At 55.8% G+C, this 27093-nt stretch overlaps 12 protein-coding genes across 12 annotated transcripts; 9 read left to right on the top strand and 3 right to left on the bottom strand.

The window, feature by feature from the left end:
• Window positions 1–4502: 4502 nt before the first annotated feature.
• PHYSODRAFT_533886 (hypothetical protein) lies at window positions 4503–5231 on the bottom strand (the record flags this gene model as incomplete). Its single annotated transcript, XM_009540639.1, has 1 exon — window positions 4503–5231. The coding sequence occupies one exon, from the start codon at window positions 5229–5231 to the stop codon at window positions 4503–4505; it is 729 nt and encodes a 242-aa protein (XP_009538934.1).
• Window positions 5232–5420: 189 nt separating this feature from the next.
• On the top strand, window positions 5421–6022 carry PHYSODRAFT_320094 (hypothetical protein; the record flags this gene model as incomplete). Its single annotated transcript, XM_009540638.1, has 2 exons — window positions 5421–5937; window positions 5976–6022. The coding sequence occupies 2 exons, from the start codon at window positions 5421–5423 to the stop codon at window positions 6020–6022; spliced, it is 564 nt and encodes a 187-aa protein (XP_009538933.1).
• Window positions 6023–7317: 1295 nt separating this feature from the next.
• On the top strand, window positions 7318–7917 carry PHYSODRAFT_533825 (hypothetical protein; the record flags this gene model as incomplete). The annotated part of the gene is made up of 1 exon (XM_009540637.1): window positions 7318–7917. A coding segment is annotated over one exon (600 nt), but the record flags the coding sequence as incomplete, so codon positions are not given.
• Window positions 7918–8631: 714 nt separating this feature from the next.
• PHYSODRAFT_375281 (hypothetical protein) lies at window positions 8632–9080 on the top strand (the record flags this gene model as incomplete). Its single annotated transcript, XM_009540636.1, has 2 exons — window positions 8632–8983; window positions 9049–9080. Coding segments are annotated over 2 exons (384 nt in total), but the record flags the coding sequence as incomplete, so codon positions are not given.
• A 1616-nt stretch (window positions 9081–10696) lies between these two features.
• Window positions 10697–11068, top strand: PHYSODRAFT_372887 (hypothetical protein; the record flags this gene model as incomplete). The annotated part of the gene is made up of 1 exon (XM_009540635.1): window positions 10697–11068. A coding segment is annotated over one exon (372 nt), but the record flags the coding sequence as incomplete, so codon positions are not given.
• Window positions 11069–11531: 463 nt separating this feature from the next.
• On the top strand, window positions 11532–13541 carry PHYSODRAFT_533751 (hypothetical protein; the record flags this gene model as incomplete). The annotated part of the gene is made up of 2 exons (XM_009540634.1): window positions 11532–12602; window positions 12840–13541. The coding sequence occupies 2 exons, from the start codon at window positions 11532–11534 to the stop codon at window positions 13539–13541; spliced, it is 1773 nt and encodes a 590-aa protein (XP_009538929.1).
• A 633-nt stretch (window positions 13542–14174) lies between these two features.
• PHYSODRAFT_533504 (hypothetical protein) lies at window positions 14175–14807 on the top strand (the record flags this gene model as incomplete). Its single annotated transcript, XM_009540633.1, has 1 exon — window positions 14175–14807. A coding segment is annotated over one exon (633 nt), but the record flags the coding sequence as incomplete, so codon positions are not given.
• A 2426-nt stretch (window positions 14808–17233) lies between these two features.
• On the top strand, window positions 17234–18409 carry PHYSODRAFT_534228 (hypothetical protein; the record flags this gene model as incomplete). Its single annotated transcript, XM_009540632.1, has 5 exons — window positions 17234–17660; window positions 17729–17829; window positions 17905–17921; window positions 18023–18142; window positions 18223–18409. 5 exons carry the CDS (start codon window positions 17234–17236, stop codon window positions 18407–18409), a joined length of 852 nt encoding a protein of 283 aa, XP_009538927.1.
• Window positions 18410–18577: 168 nt separating this feature from the next.
• PHYSODRAFT_533851 (hypothetical protein) lies at window positions 18578–19210 on the bottom strand (the record flags this gene model as incomplete). The annotated part of the gene is made up of 1 exon (XM_009540631.1): window positions 18578–19210. One exon carries the CDS (start codon window positions 19208–19210, stop codon window positions 18578–18580), a length of 633 nt encoding a protein of 210 aa, XP_009538926.1.
• A 621-nt stretch (window positions 19211–19831) lies between these two features.
• PHYSODRAFT_533495 (hypothetical protein) lies at window positions 19832–20996 on the top strand (the record flags this gene model as incomplete). Its single annotated transcript, XM_009540630.1, has 4 exons — window positions 19832–20225; window positions 20297–20525; window positions 20600–20719; window positions 20810–20996. The coding sequence occupies 4 exons, from the start codon at window positions 19832–19834 to the stop codon at window positions 20994–20996; spliced, it is 930 nt and encodes a 309-aa protein (XP_009538925.1).
• Window positions 20997–21292: 296 nt separating this feature from the next.
• PHYSODRAFT_551398 (hypothetical protein) lies at window positions 21293–23395 on the top strand. The gene is made up of 5 exons (XM_009540629.1): window positions 21293–21321; window positions 21418–22783; window positions 22861–22951; window positions 23034–23111; window positions 23189–23395. The coding sequence occupies exons 2-5, from the start codon at window positions 21455–21457 to the stop codon at window positions 23353–23355; spliced, it is 1665 nt and encodes a 554-aa protein (XP_009538924.1). The 5' UTR covers window positions 21293–21321; window positions 21418–21454; the 3' UTR covers window positions 23356–23395.
• Window positions 23396–25542: 2147 nt separating this feature from the next.
• On the bottom strand, window positions 25543–26034 carry PHYSODRAFT_533640 (hypothetical protein; the record flags this gene model as incomplete). The annotated part of the gene is made up of 1 exon (XM_009540628.1): window positions 25543–26034. One exon carries the CDS (start codon window positions 26032–26034, stop codon window positions 25543–25545), a length of 492 nt encoding a protein of 163 aa, XP_009538923.1.
• Window positions 26035–27093: the final 1059 nt, after the last annotated feature.

Here is a 27093-nt window from a genome sequence, read left to right as displayed (position 1 = left end):
AATGGACCGATCCGACGTTTGGTGGGGGTTTTCAGCTCCACTTAGACGTGTCATGGACACGTTAGCGTCTGCGGACTGGGTCTGGGAGTGCGATATCACCTTCTTCTCCTTCAGGAATAGTTCAATATCGCCATCACTCACGCGCTCGCGCTGCTCCGGCCACTCGCGAAGATCGATGCTGAGACCACTGGGTGGCGGAGGAGGTTGTGCAGAGCTACCATCATCTCCTGCAGCCAATGTAGCACGGAGCTTGACCAGTCGTTCCTGGTCGTGGCGTAGTTCGTTAATCAGCTGCACCTTTAGTTCTCGAAGCTCGAGCACCTTAGCGTTGAAGCGCAGCCGTGCTGAGTACAAGCTCTCCTCCAGCAGCGCCATCTGTCTCAGCTTCTTCACCGCATTGACGCGCTGGTGTTCAGGAACGACGTAATCAGCAGCAGTTTTCAGCTTGTAGTCTCCCATGTTGCGTTGGGCGAACGCGATGGCGACAACATCACGCGGATCATCAGCATCCTCGCCAGGTTTATTACTCCGCCAGCGCGCGAGTCGTTCTTTCCTCTCGGTGCGAAGCCGTTTTCGTGCTTCAAAACCGTGAACTGACTTCGAGCCCCCGCTCTCCTGTGCTGCAGGAGACCAACCTGCACCACCATGAGTACCATCAACAGCAGGTTCATGATAGCTCATTATCATGCGGCGCTCGTCCTCTTTTAACGGGAACGCCTCATCTAGCGGTGTGTCCTTCTCCATGATATCCAGCACCGACGGACGCCTCGTCGAACCTGCGGGCTTCAACCCAACCGATGCCTGCTTCTTTGCTGCGTCGGCGATGTGTATCTCCGCCAGTCGCTTTTGTAACGTGACGGGCATCTTCATCGTACGAAAGGACTGTACGCTCAGACCACTCTCAAAAGCACGCAGCGTCAGCAACTCTACAGCCAACGGACCAACGTAAGTTTCGCGCATCTTCAGTAGCAATAGCTCCTCTTTCTCCACGGCGAACGCAAGTTCCTTGCGCACCTCATCGCAAGCTTCGTCGCCCTGTCTAGTAAGCAGATCTCCGTAGTCCAAATCGATTTCCCACTCTTCTGGGTCTACGCGACTCTGAGATGGAAGAGCCGCGTCTTGTGCCTGGAGCTCCTGAAGTTGTTTTCGCATCTTGCTGAGCACCGCACGAGTTGAGTCTTGTTTGCTTAAGGTTGATCGAGCTCGGGCGTCGGCTTCACTCTTTAGTTTTGCGTCCTCGATTGTGTACGCCTCCCTAGGGTTCGCCAAATCTGCCACCCCTAGTTGAATCAAACCTGCGCCGGGGACTCCAGTTTTACCTGCGCTGTCGCCATGACGAGGTGTCACGTTTGGCAGTCCTTCGGTACTCCTCGCATCGCTAACAAAGCGGATCACTCCCTGGAATTCTTCGTTATCCATGGCAGCAGCGACACTGGGTGACAGTTTGTTCTCGATGTACGCTGCATAGGCCTTTGCTCCGTGGAAGGCTGGTAAGGCACTAAGGTCTGTGTTTGAAGCACCTCCCCCACTATTACTCGGATCGTCGTCACTTTTATCGTCAGACATAGCTTTCTGCTGCATAGTCACCACAGCTTCCTGCTTCTCGAAAGCCTGGTCGCGCGCAATAGTAGCTTCAGCTATCATACTCTCAAACTTACCCGAGAGTACCGCGGATGCTTCCTCGACCTTTTCGCTGTATACTCGGCAAATACTTAGATTGCCGTCACTCCCCACAGTAATTGCATACGAGTCGTCGAAGGATAGCGCTAGATGGAGTCTTCCGTCGGCACTCGAGGCAGCGTAGTCATGAAATTCACCGCTTAGGAAGGCATGGGGTCTGCGAGCGCTGCGAATCTGGAATTTCCCGTTTGACATGCCGCACAAGAGGAACTTTTCCGATGTTGACAGCTCCAGTGATGTAATGTTGCCCCCGGTTTCTGATGCAAGCTCTTGGAATGGTGTAGGCAAATCATGCTGAGCCACGAACAAATTTCCATCCAGTGGCGCTTGGCAACTCAGGTAGATGCGATCTTTGCTTGCGCGGCTAAGAGGCTTGCCTTTGTCTTTCTCGGGCACCACCGTGTAAAGTGCTGCCAAAGCCTTGCTTCCTGGATTTCCAGGTTTTATCTCTACTTGGAACTGGTTGCGAATTTTGTCTTCTACCTGTGGGGCGGTGATGCTTGGGTACTGGGCTTCGAGTGTGTCTAGCTCTTTTACGCTCATGAAGCGCTTGCGCTGACGCAGCGCCCACTCACGAGAAGACAGATGAAGCTCATATGACTCTCGTTCAGCCGATTTGGTCCCAGCGATAAGAGCAGGTTCATCACTCTCATGGGCAGTCTCAAACGAATCAGCGTCCTCTTTGTCGCCGGTCGTCTTCGCATATAGCTCGCCAGACGGCAAGAAGAATTCCAATACCTGGCCATTCGCTAGCGTGGCAAGAATGGCTTCGTCGTCACCGCGCCAGCAAACTGCTATTACCGCCGCAGGCACACGCTGGAACCCGTAAGGCTCGTATTCACACGGGTATTTAGAAAACTTCGACGATTTAATGTTTGGCACAACTTGGAAGAGGAAGAAAGTTCCATCGGCACTAGCTGTAACGAACGCCGACCCCGAGTGTGAATACGCCATGCACGTCACGCGTTTGCTATGGGGCTTGAAAATGTTAATGCGCACCCATGCACGGTGGTCAATGTCCATTAGCATAACGCGCACAAGACCATCATCAAACCCCACAGCCACTTGACGACTTTGCGTTATGGTATCATTGATGACTGCAGCGCTGTTTGGTGTCCATGTGATCGTGGACGCTGGTGCGAGACTCGCTCGGTCGTTGCTATTGTTTTTTTCGTCGGTGAATGATTGCTCCGGGAACACAGTCATCAAACAAGCCCCAGAAACGTAGTCCCACGCACGAACGCTCCCATCTTCTCCACAAGTTGCTGCAATGTGTTCGTACGGTGAGCAGGCTATCCCCGTTGCACGACCTGTGTCATTAGCAACATAGTCAAACTCGACTTGATGCTCGTCATTGCTTTTAAGCACCAACAAATGAACGCCACCCACGCCATCTTGCAGAAGATAGCGACCACTGTCTTCTTTCACCACCGCGCGGATGTCCATTTGTGGTTTGATCTGGATCTGGCGCCTCATGGGGACGAGCGCAACAGTCTCGTCGGTCGCAACGTCTGCGCTGTCGATCGAGTTAAAACTCCAAAACCGCACGAATCCATCTTTTCCCGCCGTCACGATAAGCCCCTCAGCTTCGTCAAAATCTACCACATTAATCGTACCGGCGTGTGGAAGGTGGCGACGTGATGTCAAGATCTCGCACTTGATGAAGTTGCCGTCCCAGAGCAGCAGTACACCGCGCTCCGTTCCACTCAACACTTTCTTATCAGGGAGAACACAGAAAGCTTCGATGTCGCTCAGCTCGCTTTTGCCAAACTTGCCAATGTCACCTTGCAACTTCAGCCCCGTGAAAGTGGCTGCCATTTTCCAGAGACGGATGTGCCCAACGCCACTGGTCGCGAGAAAGCCGCTGTCGGTCGGCGCAAACCGAACACTAAACACGTCCTGCCCGAACGCCTTGCATCGGAGCACAGTTTGCTCCTCCCGCCAATTCCATACAGTGAGCAAGAAATCTGGGGCACTGCCCACTGATGCCAGCGTTTCGCCATCCTGGCTGAATTCCACACTAGCATAAGCGCGTTCCGTGCCATTTCGTAGCACCTGGGACACCGTTATCTGCGGATAGCGGTAAATCGAGATGTTGGGCTTGACCCCTTTCTCGCCCACAGCAAAAAACTCCCCCGATGGATGAACCGCCAGGCTGCCGATGCCACTACCGCCGAAGCCGAACAAATAGCGACGCGACTGTACACTTGAGCCTGAGGGTGCAACTTGCGGCATCATAGTGAGTAGCTGGACGGTGTTCCCTGCTGCGGTGAGCAGAACACTGCCGTGCTCTCCCTCAAGTCGCGGCTCCAGTACGTGCAGAATATGGCGCTTGCCTGTGTCAAGCCCGCACATATCAGCGAATACGAGGTGGTCCCTGGAAATCTCCCAGTTCGCCAGCGGTCGCACAAGCTCCGGCGTCGCGTAGTCCGGTGCCTCCTGCTCAGCTTCCTGCTCAGCCACTTCCTGGCCCTCGTGCCCTTCTTCATTCAGCTCTTGAGCGACATCGGGCGGTACGCCGCCGCCATCTCCAAGCTCGCCTTCCATCGCCTCCTGGATCAAATGCAAAATAGGGAATCCGTCGCTTCACCTCACCACCGACTCTTCGAGCAATACACAATACATACAACAAGATCAAAGAGCGCTTGGAGGAGAATCGTAGACACACCTGTGTAATCTGCATCTTGGTTCATATTGACAGAGAAGGGTCTCCACCCACCAGCCCCGCTGCAAGGTTGCACGATACGCCACATCGTCATCAGCTCTACCTTCCCTCCCTTATCGTCTCTCACACACCTTTTCAGGTCGCCTCCGACGCACTGCTAGCTGTTGAAAATGCGCGTGTAGAGCTGGTCGTGCATCGCCTGGACGAGGTCCAGCACGGGTGCCGACGAGTAGGACAGCTCTACCGGGCGGTTCTTCTTCTCCTGGAACACCTTCTCCAGCAACGGCGTGGCCTCGAACTGCAGCTTGGCAGCCTCCATCGGTCCCACCAGATTGAGTCGCGTGGCCGCGCTCAGCACGTCGCGCGTGGTCACGAACAGGTACATGCGCTGCGTGGGCTCGGCCTCCACGCCCAGCAGGCCGCAGACCAGTCCGAAGAGCACGGCGTGGTGCACGCCCGGCTGTTTGCGCTTCTTGGCCTCTTTGCGGAGGCTCAGCAGCGTCTGCACGCGCGGGTGGCTCGGCGCGTACGTGGACAGCGCGAGTCTCAGCAGCGCCGCGCCCTGGGCCAGCGAGGCCTTGCGCGCCACGTGGTTCGAGTAGAGCGCGGTGGCGCGGCTGTTGAGCTGCAGCGCGGCCTCCACGAGCGCCGCGGGGTCTGATTCCGCGCCGATCTGATGCGAGGAGAAGACAATGGGCAGCGCGAAGTTGGCGCTCTGGTGCAGCGACGCGGACAGGAAGTCGCGCAGGGAGGAGGACGAGGACACGAGCCCCTCCTGCGTCGCAGCCTCCAGCCCCAGCGAGTGCGCGAAGCCCCCCGTCGGGTACAGCGAGTCCACCATCTGCCACAGCGCCCAGTCGCCCGCAGGAGCAGCAGAGCCCCCCATGTTCGTCCCGGAATTGAAGAATGGAAGAGTGTTGGTCGCGTTGATGTGCAAGCCCGCGCTGTGATTGGTGGAGGCGAAATCTGAGGATTGTCAGGTTGAAGTTGAAGTGGACGATCCGTTGAAGTGGACGATCGAGGACCCTAGGGAGACAAAGACGAACAAGTTTCAGCGCTTCGTGTGCGCGTGCGCATGGCGAAGTACGGAGCCTGGGAGTGCACGCAGGTGAGCCACCGAGGAGCGTACACTGCGCGGCGGGCTCGCGCGCTGGAGCGCTACTGCCACACGGTGTCTCTCACTCGGGTGCTGGCGGTTTGTCTGCTTACTCCAGTGCCCGTGTTGGGTTTCGTCGTGACCACGGAGATGCTGCCGCTGAACCCGCCGAGCGACGGCTGGAGGCGCAACTCGGGCTGGATCCTCCGCAACGTCTTCGTCTTCGTTCTGCTCACGCTGAGCTGTCTCCAGCAAGCGTCGAGCTTCCTCACAATGCTCAACGTCACGCTCGGCCAGGCGTTGGCCATCACGTGGATCTGCGTGAGCTGCTATTTCATCGTGCTTCTGGCGATCATGGACGTCTGGGTCTTCCCCGTGCCCTTTGTGTTTGAGCTCACTGGAGGCGTGTTCGGCATTGTCTTCGTCGTCTGCGTTGTCGTGGTGTTTGGGAGCCAAACGCTGGCGAAAACGCCGAAATTCGCAATGCAGTTCAGCCGTCGAGGGGATCATGTGCCTCATATACCCGGCTTTCAGTGCCGCGTTCCGCGTGCTTCACGGGGGTTGGCAACTCGCGTTCATAGTTCTGCTTTATTTCCTGAAAAACTGATGCGCTTCCTGATGGTTCTCGCCTGCTGCTCCAGCAAAGATGCAGAGGACAAAGTGCGGTTGCAATCGCGCTTACCTGAACTTGTTGCCTGCTCGACAGAACTTTTCCACCTGGTCTACCTCATGACATGCCTGCAAGGCCGGTTTGGACAGCAACTACACTCGTGTTGATCGATGTGCTAACCTCAGCGTTTAGTATGCATCGAATCATCCGCCGCCCACCCATGACTTTGATTTTGGGTCCTCCGAAGCGAGGCGACGTGCCTGGGAGGCGCTCACTTTCTGCGGTTGTGCCTGTAAGAGGTCCACCAGCGTCAGCGCTCCCACCGATGTCATCCGGTCTGTCTGAAACAGCAAGCAAACTAACGAGCAGGATCGTAACAACCGCCTCGAATATCAAGTTGGCTCGACGCTCGCTGTCGAAGTTATCGTGGCCCTCCTCCAAGTTATCTCGACAATCGACTTCTCCGTCCTGTGCTACATCGCATCGTACAGATTTTACTGAGAAGAGGCGATCCGAGATTGTCTTACGGAGGAACCCACCGATGAAGACGCACGGTTCCAGACACTCTCAATGACGGAGTACTTTATCCTGGTTGAGTACGTCTCCTGCATCGTTCCTCTAATGATCGGAATTTACACGGGCGTACTGGCACAACTCCCAAATGCAGTCTACTACCCGTCACTGGCAAATATTTCTCCCCGCCAGCTTCAAGATTCTCAACGCAACGTCGCAGTCTATGTGGTGTTCCAGGCACTATCGATGCTCCTGTTCGGAAAAATACTACGCTGCCGACTGCAGTTCCCCGTGATGCACCAACTCGCGTTCGTACTCGAGACGGCTGCCGCGGACATCCAAGCAAAGTTCATGATCATTATTCCCTGCTGCTTTTTCTTCTTCCTCGAACACAACGGTGCGTACGATTTGAGGGGGGGATAATTCTCTGATTGCATTTTTGTTGCTGCTGCAGGCGTGGACTTCAGCTTCCGTTTTGTCTGGATGCATCTGGTTTAAGATATATGAAGTTGAGTGTACTCATCTCATACACGAACAAAGTTCACTTTTACTACTAGATAAATATGCACAATTCGACTCCGGTGCACCGCTAACGAATGCAAGCGAACATCCGTCACCTTGCCATATTTATCTTCGCCAAATTAAAGTCTCCTATGACCAGGTATATCTATTTGAAGCGAGTTCGCGTAGTTCAGGTGTGAGAGGTAGGGAGACTGAAATCCTCCACTCGTGTATTCGCAGCATTTTACGTTCATGATCCATCCCTTTAGCAGAGTATGTCGGTTTATCCGCAAGGTGTGCGATCCTCTGTTGATCGCGTGGGAACGCGTTCAAGTCAGTCGCCATGGCGTTTATACGAGTCGGCGAGCGCGAGCACTCGAACGCTACGTGCACTCGAAATCTCTCGTGCGTGTACTAGCCGTTTGCTTGTTGACACCGTTGCCAGTCCTTGCGTTTGTGCTGGTGCAAGAGCTGGTGCCGCTCGAGCCGCCCGCTGCTGGATGGAGAGCGAACTACCGCTGGCTTATTCGATCTGCTGTCATTTTCATGGTCCTCACCCTCAGCTACATCCAGCAAGGCGTGATCTTCCTCGCCCCTCTCAAAGTCTCGTCGTGGCAGGCGTTAGCCATCACGCTCTTCACGACGGGGGCGTATTTTGGCGTGCTCGTGGGCATTAGCGCTGCCTGGGTGTTCCCAATCCCGTTTGCAAGTGTACTCACCATGGGCATCTTCACTTGCCTTTTCTTCGGCTTTTTCGTGGCTGTCATCGGGTGGGAAGCAATCGCAAGCACGCCGCGGTTATCCGCGCACGCGCGAATATTGAAGAGTGTGTTGGTGGTGGAGACGATTCTGGTCGTCGTTTATCCGGCCTTCAACGCTGCGTTCCAGGTGCTGCATGGGGCTCAGCAGCTCGCGTTCCTGCTGGTTCTTTTCCTGCTGAAGGTAGTCATGCGCTTCGTCATGGCCATCGCTCTTCGTCGTGGTAGAGGGATTGCGAACGTCGCGGAGCGATGGAGAGCGCGTTTGCCTGAAGTGGTGGTGTTCAGCACCGAATTGTTCCACGTGCTTTATCTAACGGCTTGCTTACAGGGCGACCACGTTACGATCTGGGCGACTATCGGACTTGCGATGCTGGACGCGATTGGGTCGATGATCAGTGTGCACTACCTGCTGCGCCGTCCTTCCGTCATGCTTACCTCCACGCGAGTGAGTGAAAAATTGGGTCCATCGCAGCACTCCATCAGCGTGATTGTGCCTGTTTTAGGCTCTAGAGTCCCTTCATCCGCTAGACTACGAACCATCAACTCCTCAGCGTCACTGCACATTTCCAGTCGTCGGCATACAAGCAGCATCAGTCTTTCTGCTAGTCGCCGTCTCTCCGTGGCTTTTGCATCAAGCGCTTCACTCTTGAAGCTGGCGAAGCGCTCGAGCTCTCGGTCATCGAGGCGCTCAAACGAATCTGCGTCTCGAACGGCTGCTCCCCATCTCGCGATCGTTGACTGCTCAAGTCTTCAGCCGCTTCCGCAACTCACAACAAAAGAAATCGCCGCTCAGGTGTCTCGCCTCCGGACACTGTCCATGATCGAGTACTTTCTTCTTGTCGAGTACGTCAAGTGCATCATCCCAGCCATGTACGGCGTCTTTCAGTTCGTGGTATCCGGGTTGCCCAACGCCGCCTATTACCCCTCGCTGGCGAATGCTACGCCACTCGATCTTCATCAACCGCAAACCAACGTGCTGGTGTTCGTTTCTCTTGAAATCTTTTCTCTGATGGCCTTCGCGCTGCAACTGTATCGTCGGTTGCACTTCTCGGTGCTGCACCAGCTCGCGTTCGTATTGGAGACGGCCGCTGACGACATTCAGGCCAAGCTGGCGATGTTCATCCCCTATTGCTTTTTCTTCTTCCTCAAGCACAATGGTACGTGGTTTTCCTTGTTTATCAATAAATTAGAGTCTCACTGGGCTGTGGGCATACGAGTTTAGGTGTGGATTACAGCTTCCAGTTCGCCTGGCTGGATCAATCATGAGGTTTTGTTCAGCTGGAAAAGAGACGCGGGTGAATGATACTAAAAAAATGAAGAACCGTGGGCAACTCGTTCTTAAGTGCTCATCCTTACCTGTAGTAGAAATAATGCATTTAGCACCGAACGGTGCGAACACGTCTACGAAAAGAACAGGTTGTCGAGGCAGGTCGGTCTCCTCCTATATTTGCCCGCACCACAACACTATTTGAAGTAACGAATACGCCTATCGACTCCTGTGGACATTAAAGGAAAAGTAAGCGATGCCGGTAATAGCGCCAGGCGATCTCGAAGCAACCGGAAGCGTCAAGGGAAGCGTGCTCGAACACCCACCTCGATGTATTCCCAGGACGCTCATTTCTGCCTGGGAACGGATGCAAGTTTGTCACCAGGGAGCTTACACCGGACGGCGCGCTCGTGCACTCGAACGCTACGTCCATTCAGTGTCAATTGCTCGAGTCTTAACGGTATGTGCGATTACCCCACTACCAGTGATGGCCTTCGTGCTGCTACAAGAACTGGTACTCCTCGACAACCCCCAAGCCGGGTGGCGAGCCAACTATCGATGGTTCATCAGATCCACGATCATCTTCATGGTGCTCACCCTCAGCTACATACAACAGAGCGTCGTCTTCCTCGCACCACTCAAGGTTTCAAGGAAACAGGCGTAAGTCATTACACTTTCTACATCCGCGGCGTATTGCGTCATGCTCATGGCCATTAGTATCACCTGGGTATCCCCGATCCCCTTCGCTTGCGTGCTCACTACAGGTGTATTTGTATTCACTGTCGTCTTCTTCGGTTTATTTGCCGCGGTTATTGGAAGGCGGACATTCACAAATACGCCCCGATTGTCGGCGCATGTCCGAATCCTAAAGGGTGTATTAGGCGTGGAGACAGTGATAGTATTGGTTCATCCGGCCTTCAGCGCAGTTTTTCAAGTGCTACACGGAATCGAGCAACTTGCTTTTCTGTGAGTGCTGTTCCTACTGAAGGTGGCAATGCGATTCATCATGGCGCACGCTCTCCGCCGCGGACACGGAGTCGTGCGCGTTGAGGAGCGCTGGAAAGCGCGGTTGCCGGAAGTGGTGGTGTTCAGCACGGAGCTGTTCCACGTGTTGTACCTGTCTGCGTGTTTACAGGGCCAACACGTGACAGTGTTGGAAACAATAGGGCTGTCGTTGTTTGACTCGATCAGTTCAATGGATAGCGTACGCTATCTGTTGAGGCGCCCTTCAGTATCGCTGCTCGCTAACCAAACCGTTCAATTGGGTCCCACCCAGCACTCACTTCGTGCTATTTTGCCGTTAGGAGCGGCATCGAACTTAAGATCTCGCTCATTCATGCGACTCCCAACCATTCACTCTGCTTCGTCGTTTCGGGCATCTAGTCGTCGGCGCTCAAGCACTGTCAGCATTTCTACAAGCCGTCGTCTCTCCATGGCATTGACGGCAAGTACGTCCAACTTCAAGCTGGCAAAGCGGTCTAGCTCTGGGTCATCGATAATCTCGGCATCCCGATTCCCCAGGCTGCGGAGTGCCAGTCTCCTCAGCTTGTTGAGTGCCAGATAGTCGAGCCGGTAAAACAAGCCGCGCAAGATGTCTCTGTCGAGATCGCGGCTGGAAACGCTATCCATGGTGGAGTATTTCCTCCTCGTTGAGTACGTCAAGTGCATTATTCCGGCCATGTACGGCATATTTCAAGTTGTACTAGCCCAGCTGCCCAATGCCGTGTACTATCCGTCGCTGGCAAGTGCAACCCCGCTTGATTTCTCTCGATCACATGCAAATATGGCCGTGTTCGTTGCGGTGAAGATATTCTTCCTGACGGCATTCATGGTGCTCCTCTATCGCCGATTGCGTTTCTCCGTGCTGCATCAACTCGCGTTCGTCTTGGAGACGGCAGCCGACGATATTCAAGCGAAGCTGGCGATGTTCATTCCGTACTGCTTTTTCTTCTTCTTGGCGCATAATGGTACGCTTTCTCATACGCAGACTTTTCAAGTTTTCGCCAAGCTAATGCATCACCCCTTGTCCATAAGTGCAGGCAGCTTCAAATTTGGCTGGGTAGTTGAGAAGTGAAAGTAGTCCTGTGAGTGGTATTGCAGCACGGGGTAGTAGCGGTAAATGTTAAGACCAGAATGCAAGCACATTATCAGCCCAATATGCGTATCTAAAGTTCTCATTATCGAATTGTAGCGGGCTTTATTCCATAGCGTAAAAAAGTAGAAAGGTTGGCCCACACCTTTTACTTCTATGTCACTGAATTCATGAACAACCTGCATAGATTTAGCCTCATCCTCAGCTCAGACGAAAACTCCGGTTTGTTTTCGTTTCGATGTCGTCGTCATCTGCCCATTTTGGGGGCAACGAACGTGATAAAAATACAGGACAACATGTCCGTATTTTTTACTGCGTTCGCCTTAGCAGCCAGTTGCGAATTGCAATGCAGATAATAACACATGCCAGAGCAATCGCTCCCGCGCTATGGACCGAAGTCAAGGTAAAGTGTGATGCCAAGGTAGGTCAGCGCATATTCAAGGTGGCTGGCCGCATCTACTCTGTCTGGGAGCGAATGCAAGTCAACCGCCATGGAGCGTATACCAGTCGACGCGCCCGAGCTCTCGACCGATACGTACACTCGAAGTCGCTCGCGCGCGCTCTAGCGGTCTGCATACTTACACCAATGCCGATTCTGGCGTTCGTCCTACTACAAGAATTGGTGCCTCTGGACGCGCCTCAGGCTGGGTGGCGAGCCAACTATCGGTGGTTCGTTCGGTCTACAATCATCTTTATGGTGCTCACGCTCAGCTACATCCAGCAAGGTGTGATCTTTCTAGCACCTCTTGAGGTCTCCTGGCGACAAGCGTTGGTTATCACGCTTTGTACTGCAGGCGCCTACTTCGGACTTCTCGTCGCTGTGAGCACTGCCTGGGTTTTCCCGATCCCGTTCGCCTGCGTGCTCACCACGGGGGCGTTCACTTGTCTGTTTTTCGGCTTCTTCGTCGCCGTCGTAGGCTGGCAGACAGTCGCAACTACGCCGCAGTTATCCGCGCATGCTCGGATCTTGAAGGGGGTATTAGTGGTGGAGGCGATCATCGTGTTCGTTTATCCCGCCTTCAATGCGGCATTCAGAGTGTTGGTTGGGGCCCATCAGCTCGCGTTTTTAGTGGTGCTGTTCCTGCTCAAGGTGGTGATGCGATTTATTATGGCTTATGCTCTTCGTCGTGGCAAAGGTGGCGTAAGTGACGAGGAGCGCTGGCGAGCACGGCTCCCGGAAGTGGTGGTGTTCAGTACAGAGTTGTTCCACGTGTTGTATCTGACGGCGTGTCTGCAGGGTCAGCATGTTACAGTCGGAGCAACAATTGGTATCTCCTTATTCGATGCAACGGGTTCAATAATTAGTGTTCGTCGACTGCTTCAGCGCCGGAGGATGGTTCTGGTGAGAAAGCCCCTGAGTCAAAGCCGACACGAACCCGATGGGTCTGCTTTTCATTCACTTCGAGACTACGTGCTAGTTGCCAGACCAGCGCTGGCAGCAACGCAGTCCCTTCGAAACATTGTGCCGGGCTTAAAACCGACTTTTTCAACTTCACGCTCGTTCAAATCGATCACACCGATGCCTGGAGCGACTCCGCCCTCCGTCCAACAGGTTCCTACCGCAATGCCAACTCCAGGTCCTTCATCTACCGTCATTCCGATGTCAGGACCGACCGTGTCTCAACTACATCGAACTACACAACCGACGCTGGAGACAACTAGGCGTTCGCCACGCAGACTTCCGCGAATTGAGTCCAACACGTCCGCACGGTTCTCCGGTCGTCGGCGCTCTTCGATTATCCCAAATTTTGCCAACGGTCGACGCTTCTCCACGGCAATTGCATCCGTCACTAACCTAAAGCTGGCGAGGCGTTCAAGCTCTCGAGTCTCGAGTCAGTCGGGCCATTCGGCAAACCAATCCTACTCGCGCGTCTCTCAAGCCGACCGCAAGAGGAATCGCCCCTCTTACCCGATTCTGAGACTTACAACAGAGGAGATTGCGGCAGAAGTCTCTCGCCTGGAGACGCTATCGATGGCCGAGTACTTTCTCCTCATCGAGTACGTCAAGTTCATTATCCCTGCCATGTACGGCGTCTTCCAGTTCGCTCTTGTCCGATTGCCTAACGCTACCTTCTATCCGTCCCTGGCGAGTGCTACGCAGCAAGATCTGTACCACTCGCAGACGAATATGGCCGTCTTCGTATGCATGGAGGTCGTTTCTCTCACGGCATTCATTGTGTTCCTCCATCGACGCTTGCGCTTTTCAATGCTGCACCAGTTGGCATTTGTGTTGGAGACGGCGGCTGACGATATTCAAGCGAAGTTGGCGATGTTTATCCCATACTGCTTCTTCTTCTTCCTTGAACACAACGGAGTCGATTACACTTTCCAATTCACCTGGACACACAAGGCGTAAGGGGGGGGGTAGTTGGGGACAACGGGTCACTACTAGGAGGCCCATAAAAAATTGGTGGCAACTAAATTACCGATATTTTCTGAAAGCTTTTCCTGACAATTCAGTTTCCCAAGAGCGTACAACCAGCAATAACCAGTTAATCAAATCATCAGTTTTCCTGACTTGTTTGTCCTGTAAAGCCTGCTGAAATACATGTAAGCACAACAGCGTCAAAATAGCTCCTTGAAGATGATTTGATGTGCTAGCTACCTTTCGCTTCCAAAACTTCTGCATCTTTGGAAGTCCAGTGTGTTGTAAAAGCGAAAGGACGAGCGAACCGGCAGGGTGTTTCTGATGATTTCCCTTTGCTACATTTAGTGCCCTTGGTGCGGCCTGTGGGCGTATAAGATTTTTAGCTCGATATAGTATCGTCCCCGGTTCATCCTGGATGAGATTCAAAGCCTTGTCTTGGCTGAAAATATAATCAAGTTATAATACGGTTTCCCCAGCATCGACATCAGTGTGAGACGAACGCAAGTCTTGGTAAATTCTAAAATCGTTTTGCACCAACGACGTCGTCGTCGACTCCCCCCTATATTTAGCAAGTCTCCCCTGCGCAGACCCCTGTCGTCGACGACCATTGAACCATCGGTCATGCAGCCGCGTACGTTGCCAGTCGCCCTTCCCTTCACCCCCATTAAGGCCAGTATCGCCACTACAATTCGACGCGCCGGGCAGATTTGCAGTGGTCTTTACTCTGCCTGGGAACGGGTGCAAGTCAGTCGTCATGGAGCGTACACGGCGAGACGTGCCCGTGTCCTCAAACGCTACGTCCATTCGGCGTCAACGGCTCGAGTCTTAACGGCGTGTGCACTCACGCCACTGCCGGTTTTGGCCTTCGTGCTGCTACAAGAACTGGTACCTCTTGATGAGCCACAAGCAGGATGGCGAGCCAACTATCGATGGTTCATTAGATCCACGGTCATATTCATGGTGCTCACCCTCAGCTACGTTCAACAGGGCGTCATCTTCCTCGCACCGCTCAAGGTATCAAGGAAGCAGACACTAATCATCACCTTGTCTACGACTGTGGCGTATTTCGTCGTGCTCGTGACTGTTAGCACAGCCTGGGTTTTCCCGATCCCGTTCGCCTGCGTACTTACCACTGCCGTTTTCACTCTCGTCTTCTTTGGGTTATTCGTCGCGGTTATCGGCAACCGGACACTGACGAATACGCCGCGATTGTCAGCCCACGCCCGCATCTGGAAGGGGGTTTTGATCGTGGAAACCATCATCGTGTGTCTCTACCCGGCCTTCAACGCAGCCTTCCAGGTGGTGCACCGAGTCGAGCAACTTGCTTTTCTCTGTGTACTGTTCCTACTCAAGGTGGTGATGCGATTCATCATGGCGTACGCCCTTCGTCGCAGCAAAGGAGGGATGAGTGTGGAGGAGCGCTGGAGGGCGCGATTACCGGAGGTGGTGGTGTTTAGCACGGAGCTGTTCCACGTCTTGTACCTGACCGCATGCCTGCAGGGCCAGTATGTCACCGTGTGGACGACAATTCAAGCTGCGCGTGGTGCTCATGCCCAGCAACACGTCGGAGGAGACGCTCAAGGCGCTGCGGGACTGTACGTCGTCTTAGATTCTACTGGCTCGATGATAAGTGTGCGGTATCTCCTTCGACGTCCCTCAGTGTTTTTGATCTCCAAGTCCGGCCGAAGCAGCAGCTCCACCCAGGGTTCAGGCTCAATTAATGTGGTAGTCCCAGTTTCCGGTCCAACCGTAGCGGCTGTCGTCTCGGCACCACCGCAAAAGCCACCGGCCAAGCTTTACCGCCGTCACAGCTCCGGCACAAGCCGTCGACTCTCAATAGTGATTGGTGTTGCTACCCAAAAGCTCAAGAAGAGTCGCTCCTTACTGTTTGGACCGTCCTTGGCAACTATCGAGTCTCAGAAATCGCTCAACAATAGCCTTCACCGTCGGTACAGCACTAGCATGTTGTCTACGGGTCGACGCTTTTCAATGGTGTTTACAACGAGTGCTGTCAACTTGAAGTTAGCGAGGCGATCCAGTGTTCGATCATCGGGTCGGTCGCGCCAGTCGGCAATAACAAGAGCCCGACGAAGCTCGTTAACTAGAACTCCACCTCCCCCAGCGCCACCACAGATCCCACAGCTTCATTCAAACGTCGGCCCCGAATGCCTCGCTGGAGACGTTTCTCGACTGGAGACACTGTCCATGACCGAATACTTTATCCTCGTTGAGTATGTCAAGTGCATCATCCCAGCCATGTACGGCATTTTCCAGGTCGTCCTAGCGCGGTTACCCAATGCCATCTACTACCCGTCCCTAGCCAATGCTACACAGCTTGACCTGCACCGAGCGCAGACCAACGTGGCCGTGTTCGTGTCGATGGAGGTCCTCTCTCTCGGGGCGTTCGTGCTGCTGCTCAACCGCCGGCTGCACTTCTCCGTCCTGCACCAGCTCGCATTCGTGCTCGAGACGGCAGCGGATGACATACAAGCCAAGCTGGCGATGTTCATCCCGTACTGCTTCTTCTTCTTCCTCCAGCACAACGGTACGTACTCTACGTGGGGCATTGCAGGGGGTAGGCAGACAGGGATGGCACGTCATGCTTAACAAGATGCTGGGGTGCTTTGCTGTGGCTTGGCAGGTGTCGACTATACCTTCCAGTTCGAATGGAGAAAGCACTGCCCTTGAGGCGCAAGGCAAGTTTGAGCAAGGTGCCAGGCGTCCGTCAGCGGTGCGCTCGGTGACGACCTACTGGTATTAAGGATTCCGTGGCATTGAGAATTTAGCGGAGACCTTGAAGGTGAGCCAGGTCCGTTTTACGGACTCCGTACGTAGAGAGACCAGAGATCGTTCCTCTCACGGACGGTCAGACCGCCTAAAGTATCGTTTGACGCCATGAATGGGTGGACCGCGCGTGCTGCACTTGCCGTAGCTTGCGTCCTGTGCTGTACGTCAGTTTTGCGAGTCGCAAGTTGCGACCACCATCCGAGTCGACTGAGACCCGCTTCCAATGGTCTGGAATCTCGCTCTCGACGTTCTGTCCTGAGCGTAGGGGTCTCAAGCTTTCGGTGGGGGCAACCGGTGCGCTCTTTCAAGATCCAATACAGGTTGTGTAATGCTCGCCTTGCTCGAGTAGTATAATGGTGGGCGCTTTATTTTGCGTATCGTTTCGAGGTGCTTTCAAGCCATGGCAATAGCCACATGGGGACTGCGTTTCTGCCTATTCCTCCATTGCGGGGCGGGTGGTAAGGTGACGAACTCATGTTGTAGGCGGCAAATGTTGCTCATTATTTCAGCGTCGCAACGCCGAGGCACATGATCAACTCTGTGTCCGCTCTGCTTGCCTTCATGCTTCAGCTTTTTGAGATTGAGGCTGGAGCCCCCGATGGAGACGAATTGCCGCCGTCTGGGGTCCCGTGCTCGACGAGCGCGGTCAGACGGCGCGAGAAAGAGTCTTATCTTACTTAGGCCTCGTCCGTCGATCCCGCAGATGTACGAGAGTCGTCCGAGGGACGTGTCGGAGGTACATCGCCGGCGCCGTGTCGAGGATTGGGAGCTGCGGAGGCCAATCGCGGCTGGCAGTGCGTGTCGAGGCGACGACGAGGCATCGCGCGTTGAAGTGCGTGCCAGGTGTTGTGTTGGCGGTCTCGGCTCGCGCTTCTCCAACGACGCACCAACGGATGATCCAGCGGCGATCGGGTGTCGCGGCGTATTCCCTCGCCGATCTCGAGCTCATTTCCAATTTGACTTCACCAAGCACACACACACGCACACGACCATGGGTGCCGAAGCAATCAGCAACAACTGCACCGCTGCCATGCCGGCGGTCGAGGAGCTCAAGGTTCGTCGGGATATCCGTCGTGTTCCCGTCCGTTTGGTGGTCTGGTGCTCACTTTGATGCTCGTCGTCGTCGTTATTGCCGTTGTTATTACCGACAGATCCCGCGCCACATCGCCGTCATTATCGATGGCAACCGCCGCTACGGCAAGAACAAGTACGGCTCGGGCACCCGCGGCCACTCGGACGGCACGAGGACCGTCATGAACTTCACTGAGTGGTGCATCGACGCCGGCATCGAGGCCCTCACTGTCTTCGCCTTCTCCACCGGTGAGTCCGCTCATGTTCGACATCTGGAGATCACCCCGAGGCTGATTTACATTGTGTGCTTCCTGCAGAGAACTGGAAGCGCGAGAAGGCCGAGATCGACGCTCTGATGAAGCTGGTCGACGGCTTCATCCACGACATTCTTGGTGAGGCTCTCACGCGCAACATCCGGGTGCGTGTGCTCGCCTCGGACAGCCGCAAGCTGCCGGCCTTCCTCGTCAAATCCATCAAGGAAGTCGAGGCCAAGACCCAGCACTGCAACGCGTTCCACCTCAACCTCTGCGTCAGGTACGTGACGTGGTCCCTGTCAGCTTTTCCATCCTCCAATCCTTCGGCTAATTGAGGTTTGCTATCGGCCTTTACAGCTACGGCGCCCGCGATGAGATCGTCGGAGCCTGCAAGAAAATCGCGGCCGAGGTCGCGGAGGGCGAGACGAGCATCGACGACATCGACGAGGACCTGCTGAGCCAGCGCATGCTCACTGCGTACGTTCTTCTGCCCGATCTTTTTCGTTCAATCGTTCAGGAACTCGAGCTCACGCTCTCCCCGTGCTATGTTAACGCAGTGGTTTGCCGGATCCGGACATCATGCTCCGTACGTCGGGCGAGCTGCGCATCAGCAACTTCCTGCTCTACCAGATCGCGTACGCCGAGCTCATTTTCATGGACAAAATGTGGCCCGAGGTCACGCGCGACGACCTGCAGGACATCATCGTCGAGTTCAACCGCCGCAAGCGCCGCTTTGGCAAGTAAGCATCGACCCCAACCGAAGCTATGCATATCTAAACTCAACTCGCTGCGTCCAGGACGCACACTTACACACACCATAACATGAATGAAGCACACGAAATGTCCTACATGAGTTATCGAGCAAGTTTCGGTTCTATTGTGGTTTGGCTGTTGGAATCCCTTGTGATGTACTCACGCTTCTGGTGATGTCGATACCTCTTTATCCTTTGCATCCTCCTCCGGCTTATCTACGATGAACTTGACCCGGTAGATGTCGCCACCTTCGTTGAAGACGAACTTCTCCCTGTCCGTGGGGATTCCAAACGGATTTTCATGCAGAGCGTCAAAGTCGTATAGCCTCGACAACTCGAAAATCTCCACCATGTACGCGAACAGCTCCTCCACGTCCGTCTGCACGTAGATAGGGGTGCCGTTGGGCACGAGCTTGGCCATCTCCTCCACGAACTCGTCGGTCACCAGTCGCCGCTTGATGTGGCGCTTCTTCATCCACGGATCCGGGTGGAAGATGGACACACTCTCCACGGGGGCAGGCAGCGACTGCAGCAGAGTGGCCTGGTGGATGTTCATGTTGGCGTGCACGAAGGCCAAGTTCTTGAGCTCGCGACGCTCGGCCTCGCGCTCCGCCTCCTGCAGCACATTGCGACGGATCTCGACGCCGACGAAGTTCCGCTCACCCGCTTGAGACGCCGCCACATCCATCAGGTACTTGCCGCGCGCGCAACCAATGTCCAGGTGGATGGGCAGCGAGGCGTCCGCGAAGCACTCGGCCCAGTCTGGCAGCTCCACGGGCTGGCGGTAGACCATCGAGAGCGGATTCACGTGCTGCCGGAACCGTTTGGAGCCCGACGGGGAGTTGCCAGGGGGCGATGACCCCGTGGCGCCCATCGCCGCAAACTTCGGGGTCGTCGAGGTGAAGCTTCGGAGCAGGCTGTCACGGCTGCGGATACGCGTCGAGGGTAGCACCGACCCGCCCACACGCAGCCATCGCGAGCAGTTAAGCAGCGCCATTGTGGCTACTGCAGCAACGTTTGACTGGCCGATGTGGACGGCGCTGACTGAATGGTGGGACTATTGCGTTCTCATTATTAACCAATCATGATCGAAGCAGTCGGGTTATCAACCAATTAAATGTGATGGAGGGATAGGGGACTAAGACTCACAGCGGACACGTAAGGCTCCGAGTCAGTTGGCACACAGTGACACGTCCAGCAGCAGCAGCAGCAGCAGCAGCAGCAGGACCAGGAGCGGCAGGAGCGGCCTTATTCCCCTGTAGATCTCTGTCGGACCATGGACGAGAACGTCAGCGGCGTGGCGTGGCTGCGCGAGAGCGTGGTGCGGCAGACGCTGTCGCAGCTGGACGCGAGCCGCGAGCTGGGGCTGGCCTCGACCTTCTACAACGGCTTCGAGATGTGGTGGCTGGCGGGCATGCCCATCACGCTCGTGTTCGTGCTGACGCTGCTGAGCTTCTCGCTGGCCTCGGGCGTCAGCGGCCTGGGCAAGTCCGTGCGCTGGCACCGCGTGCTGCCCGTGGCGGTCTGGCGACTCGTGGGCTGGCTCAGCGCCGTGCTGAGGGCGGACTTTGAGGCGCTCGAGAAGAAGACGGCGCGGGCGGCCATGCTGAGGGATCTCGGGGAGATGAAGGTCCCGCGCCACATCGCGGTCATCATGGACGGCAACCGGCGCTACGGCAAGAACAAGTACGGCGCCGGGGTCCGGGGCCACTCGGACGGCAGCAGGACGCTCGTGAACTTTACGGACTGGTGCATCGACGCCGGCGTCAAGGCTCTCACGGTGTTTGCGTTCTCGACGGGTGTGTTGGGTGGTTGTGTGAATGTGGTCAGAGTTGTATTGCCAGCGACTGACTGTTATTGCTGTTTGTTACTCCTGCAGAGAACTGGAACCGAGAGCAGTCGGAGGTGGACGCGCTGATGAACCTGTTCAACCAGTTCATGCACGAGATTGTGCCCGAGGCGCTGAAGAGAGATATTCGGGTGCGCGTGCTGGTCTCGGACGGACGGAAGCTACCGGCGTACATTGTCGAGGCGATTGAAGACATCGAGGGCAAGACGCAGCACTGCACCAGGTTTAGCCTCAACATCTGCGTCAGGTACGGTGTTGTGTGCACGTGCATTACGGGCAAACCGATATACCTCTGCTGAATAATGACTGACTGTATTTGAATGCTCTTGACAGCTACGGAGCTCGTGACGAGATCGTGGGCGCCTGCAAGAAGATCGCGAAGGAGGTTGCGAACGGAGAGACGTCCGTTGAAGAGATCAACGAGGAACTTCTCAGCCAGCGCATGCTCACAGCGTACGTGCTGGAGATGTGGTGAAATATTTGCTGGTTTGTGCTCTGGTGTTTGCTGACGCTAATACGTGTTTTCGTTCACTTTTGGAGCAGTGGTCTGCCGGACCCGGACGTCCTCATCCGCACGTCAGGCGAGCTGCGCATCAGCAACTTTCTGCTCTACCAGATCGCGTACTCGGAGCTGATCTTCATGGACAAAATGTGGCCCGAGGTCACGCGAGAGGACCTGCAGGGCATCATCGTCGAGTTCAACCGCCGCAAGCGCCGCTTTGGCAAATAGAGCGGACGTTCAAGGCGGGTGGAAGCCAGTCCTTCATCGATGTATCGCGCTCTGTGCAGCGCTAGAGTAAGAGAAATAGACCCCGTCCTGCAACTGTGTAGAGGGGCAAATACATGTAACCAGCGACTTCATCTCACTTGACCTGGTTGAAGTAGGGTACCATCACTTTGGTACAATTCCACCTCTCATTTTTCATCTCATGCACTTTGGCAGTCTCTTCATCCTCCTGGTGACGCCAAAGCGGCACTCATACTGAAGGCAAGTCACGTCCTCGCAGCAGCATGGCCGGCAAGGACTCGCGCCGCAGCCACACCAAGAAGAGCAAGTCCAAGGGCGCCAAGGAGTCGGCGGCCCCGGCCTCCAGCAGCGCCGAGCGCAAGGCTCCCCCCAAGGCTGCAGCTGAAGCCGCCGCCGCGCCGAGCGAGCCGTCGCCGTCGCCGCCGGCCAAGCCCGCCGCCATGAAGACCAAGTTCTGCCTCAACTGCCAGAAGGACCTGGCGCGCAACATCCGCATCACGTGCGCCGAGTGCGCGTCGCAGCCGCCCTTCGAGCTCTGCGTCGAGTGCTTCGCCGTGGGCATCGAGCTGGGCGCGCACAAGAAGAGCCACGCCTACACGGTCTCGGACTGCCTGGCCTTCCCCATCGTGCACGAGCCGCAGCCGGCGGACGGCGCGTCCTCCACGGCGGCGGCGGTCGCAGTCGGCACCAACGCCGCGGCCTTCCCCACGGCCAGCGCCGACGCCGCCAGCGCCGTGTGGACGGCGGACGAGGAGCTGCTGCTGCTCGAGGGCATCGAGATGTTCGGCATGGGCAACTGGAAGGACATCGCCGAGCACGTGGCCACAAAGAGCGACAAGAAGTGCGAGAAGCACTATCTCTCGGCCTACTTGGGCTGGAAGGACCTCATGCCGCGCTTCATCGGCGACGCCCTGGAGGAGAGCAAGGACGAGGAGCCCGCGGACGAGCAGAAGCAGGCCTCGACCGACGAGAAGGCGGCGGAGATGAATGCCGCCTCGGACAGTGTGCTCCGAGGCCCGCCTGGAGAGCGGAACGGACCGAGTCAGCTGGCCGGCTACATGCCTCTGCGCGGGGACTTTGATGTCGAGTACGACAACGAGGCGGAGATGATCCTGGCCGACATGGAGTTCTCCGAAGGTGACCACCCGGCCGAGCGCGAGTTGAAGTTGAAGGTCATTCAGATTTACAACCAGAAGCTGGAGAAGCGAATCGAACGCAAGAAGTTCGTGGTGGAACGCGGATTGCTCGACTATAAGCTGCACCAGCACACGGAACGCAAGCGGCCGAAGGAGGAACGCGAGCTGCTGGCTCAGGTGCGGCCCTTCGCGCGGTTCCAGTCGCCGGAAGAGCACGATAACTTTGTCGAGGGTTTGATTGCGGCCATGCGACTCAAGAAGCAGATCCTGCTGCTGCAGGAGTACCGCAAGAACGGCGTGCGGACGCTGGCGGAGGCGGAGCTGTACGACGCGGACAAGAAGAAGCGTGAGTTGGACCAGGCGATTCAGAAGCAGCGTGATAGCGCCTCTTATTTATACGAGTCCGGCCGGACGTCTTCGAGCGGACGCGATCGCGCCAACCGCTGGCAGAACAGAGACCAAGGAGCGAATGGCGATGCTGGTGGCGACAACTCGAGGACACGAGGGGCTGCATCGGGTGCAGCTGGACTCAACGCAATTGCGGCTACCTATTCCGTTGAAGGCACGCCCGGTTGCCACTTGCTTACCCCGAAGGAGAAGGAGCTGTGCAGCAAGCTGAAGCTGCTGCCCAAGGTAAATAGCTGGCGGCGAATGTTGCGTTATATGTGCTCATTTTTGCTAACTCAAGTGCCGTGATGGTGTCATGGTAGCATTATTTGGTCATCAAGGACGCGCTGGTTCGCGAGTGCTTCCGCTTAGGCTACCTGACCAAGAAGATGGCCAAGGAGACTGTTCAGATAGGTGCGTCCTCCGCTTGTTGAAGTTGTTGTAGCCATCTGAATTGCTGACTCACTGCGTCGTTTGGTTTCGGTGCCTCGTACAGACGTGAACAAAACCGGTCAGGTCTACGACTTCTTCGTCAAGTGTGGCTGGGTCAAGTCAGAGAACGCCACGCCCACGGGTACGTCCTCGTTGTTGCTGGGATAAGGCTTCGGGCTTAGTCCTTTAACTATCGCTCGCCACTTGTTGACGTTGCAGTTTCGGCGTCGCTCAAGAGTAAAAGCCCCAAGAAGGGCAAGAAGCCGGCCGAGGCCGCCCCAGTAATAGCAAAGAAGGAAGCGCAGTCCGTGACGAGCCCGAAGCCCGTGACGCCGGCCAAGCGCAAGGCGGCTGAGATGGAGGCGGGCAGCGGCACCAAATTGTGAGCAGAACCTCGCTTTAATGTTAAACCGCATTGTGCGCACCCACTTGCCGTGTTGTTGCCTTGGATGGAGTGACGCTGGTGAGACGATTATGCCGTGTTTATTCCCAAAGACTTTGTAAAACGTCCAAAATTCCGTTCAAAATCCAAAACAGTCCCAAACTATCAGATAGAATATTATCAACCACGGGCCCGTATAATGTTGGTGACTTTTAGACACTTTTAGACATCCCTGCAAAACGCTGATGTCTCCCACGCTGTCCACCTGCGACCTGTCGGAGCTGCGCCCACGGCCACCGCGCGCACGCTGCCTCACGATCACGGATGCGCCCCAATGTGGTGCAGCACCCCCTCCCCCGACAAAGAACGACGAACGACATGTACGAGCTGCACGGCTCAGACATCGCCGAGTGGTGCTGGACGGCTCCGACGGCCCCCGACACAAGGAGAGACTTGTGAGGATGTCTTCGCTGACGCTGTCGCTGCGACGCCCCCGGCGGACTTCAAGGAGCCCAAGGTCGTGCTGAGCCTGGGCGGCTACTTCGCGCAGAGGCGCGTGGAGACCGTAGGCCGCGCCTTCAACAAGCGCGCGCTCACATGGCCCGCGGCTGCTGGGCCAGCTGCGAGGACCTGGACGACGCCACCAAGGCGCGCGACGCGCTGCGCAAGCAGGAGGAGTCCATCCTGCGCAAGTACCGCCGCAGCATCCGCGGCAAGAACTTCCTGGAGCTGCAGCTGGAGCTGAGCGACATCGACTTCGACGTGACGGACGAGCAGGTCAAGAAGGCGTACCGTACCACCGCGTGCTGATCGAGCACCACCCGGGCAAGACGGGCAAGACGGAGAACGACTCCAACTACCTGGCCGTGCAGAAGGCCTTCGCCACGCCCATAGACCCGCAGAAGAAGCGCGCGTACGACTCGCAGTGCGACTTTGACGAGTGCGGGCTACGAGAAGATCAAGGAGAACGACCCCACTGACGAGGGCAAGAGCTTCTACGAGCTCTACGGCCCCGTGTTCCTGGCCAACGCGCGCTTCAGCGAGAACAAGCCCGCGCCCGCGCTGGGCGGCGACGACCTCCATATCGACGAGGTCTACGCCTTCTACGACTTCTGGAACAAGTTCGACTCGTGGCGCGTCTTCACGCACGACTCGGAGCACGACGTGGACTCGGCCGAGCACCGCGACCACAAGCGCTGGATGGCCAAGAAGAACGAGGCCGCGGCCAAGAAAGAAAAAAGAGTACGCCCGTCTGGCCAGCCTCGTGGACCGCGCGCTCGCCAACGACCCGCGCATCCACCGCGTCAAGCAGCCCAACATCTTCAGCTAGCAGGACCTGGAGCTGGCCCTCGCCGGCGAGGGCGACCTGTATGAGGACCTGGATGCCGGCGAGGGTATTGACTACAGCGTCGACGGCGAACAGGCCCTGGACCTGAACTCCTCGGGTGACCTGGACTTCTCGGCCGACGCCTGTCAGGATGCCAGCGGAGAGATGAACACGAAGATTCAGTTCAAGGCTAGCTCCGTCGACGTGGAGCTGGAGGACTACAGCCAGAAGCTCGAGTTCGAGCACGACGTCATCGATGTGCCCGATGGCGCCAAGTCTTATCACCTGCGGGTGCACCGCGACAACGGGAACCTCTGCATCATCAAGAGCGCTAAGCCGAGCGCCAATAAGGAGGTCCAGCCCGACCGACTTCGCGACCCAAGCGAGCAGAAGAAGGAGAAGATGGCTGCCGCTTCCACCGAGACCAATGAAGAGAGCGTGCTTTTCGCAACCGAGGTCAAGAACTGAATCGAGAGAACAGAGCCCGAGCGCTCCTTTCTCGGCAGTCGCGTCAGCGCTACCGTGGGTATCGTGGGTGTGCCCACAAGCAAGAACTACAAGTCGGTCTCGGTGAGACGCTGAGGTCAGTGCGGAGTTCAAGATTTCTTCGAGCATATCGCGCTCGTTGTGCACAAGCAGCGACAGGACCAGGTCTAATGCACGCCAAAGAAAGTGATAGATGCCGCGACGCGCTGCCAACATTTAGGCGCGTCGATCATATCGGCTGCTAATGCTGCACGATGAGGGATTGCCGCTGTACGACACAATAGCAAACTTCTTGGTGAACTAGCACTACGTACATCTTAGTGGTCAGCAAAATAAAAACAGATTCAAAACGTAGTATCATGTATTATTCGATGGCAATTAACTATCAGCATCTACACTTTCTGGACGCGACTGGTGACGGGCAAGGTCCATCGAATCGCTTCGAATCGTACCATAGTTGATATACACATATGCAAGCATCTCGACTTTTGCCACTGAGAGCCTGTTCCTCCGCTTCGAGTGTATGTGATCGAAGATACTCCAAGCCCGTTCGCTTGCAGCCGACGAAGTAGGGATCGCGAACACAATTTGTGCTATCTTCTGAAGCAGTGGGTATCGCTCAGATTTCTTCCCTTCCCAGTAATCCCGCGGACTTGACATTGAATACTTCTCACGCATCGCCTTACCACCCCGCCGCTTCTTACTCTTAAACGCAAGGACCTCTGCAGTAAATGCGGGGGCGCCCACGGTTGGCGTGAACAAGCCACACCGCCTCGCCATTTCACACACCTGGTCATCAACTTTTTCATCATCAGCGCCAACGAAGTCATCTATATCCGTCGATGGATCGAGCAAGAATGCGATACTCATCGCGTTGGAGTGCACGTAGCTCCATCGACTTCGAATCTTGTCACGAAAAAATTCTTGAAGCTCGGCGAGCTGCGGAACATCGATACGTCTGTAATCACCTCCCGCTAATAAATTTTCATCATCCGGTGACGTACTTTCAGGGGAAGTTTCGCTTGCTGGTACAGACTGCAGTTCGGCTGGCGCTGTGGGCGGCGATCCGGCGGAGTTGGTGGGCGCTAAAAGATCGACTGAGTTACTAAGGAGTTCGATTCCATTGCGAGCTTGATCAACAGCTTCATGTTCAGACGGTCCCGGCACGCCAGCTTGCTCAGACGGCTCCGGCATATCAACTGCCACTTCATCATCTTGCTCAGGTGAGGTGACGCCGTACGCGGTGTGATACCGTAGCCATCGAAACCACTTATTAACCCCCGACACAAACACGTTCTCACCTTCGAGCTGTCTTAGTGCTTCAATTATAGAGTCCAACAGACGTACGATGGTCCTCAGGCTGTCCCAAAAGCTGTTGTCACGAACGAGCTCCATCATGTAGCGAAGTTTCTTCCGGTTTGGCGCAGTTGCACGATATCGATCGCGGAATTCTTCATACTCGGAACTCAAAAATAATTTTTCAAGTACTTCACGACTGTTCGACACGCTGCGCAAGCATGCAAACACTGAGTACCAACGTGTTGGCACCGGCAACACCAGATTTCTTGCGCTTAGACCCGTATCGCGTAAGCCTTGGTGCAGAGCCTTGAATTCATCAAGTAGAGCCAAATGATCTCGAACGAAACGGGTAACAGCCACAGCTCATGATCTGACCGCTTGAATTACAGGAAAGCGACACACATCTTGCATGAGCAGGTTGAGCACGTGGGCGGAGCAGCCGCCACTCACCACGTTGGGTCGTCGTGCCTGGATGTGACTTCGAGCACTACTCATGTTTCTTGTGTTGTCTGTGACGACAGAAACGACGTGTGCGGTCGTGGCACTTTCATATCCGAGATGACCTTGTCAATTTCACCTACTAGGTACGCAGCTGTGTGCTGCTCTGACCTTGTCGACCATGATGACCAG

This window comes from Phytophthora sojae, assembly GCF_000149755.1.
Source record: "Phytophthora sojae unplaced genomic scaffold PHYSOscaffold_16, whole genome shotgun sequence".
Taxonomy (NCBI): domain Eukaryota; phylum Oomycota; class Peronosporomycetes; order Peronosporales; family Peronosporaceae; genus Phytophthora; species Phytophthora sojae.
Note: the sequence above shows the minus strand (reverse complement) of the source record. Positions and strands in the feature narration are given on the sequence as shown.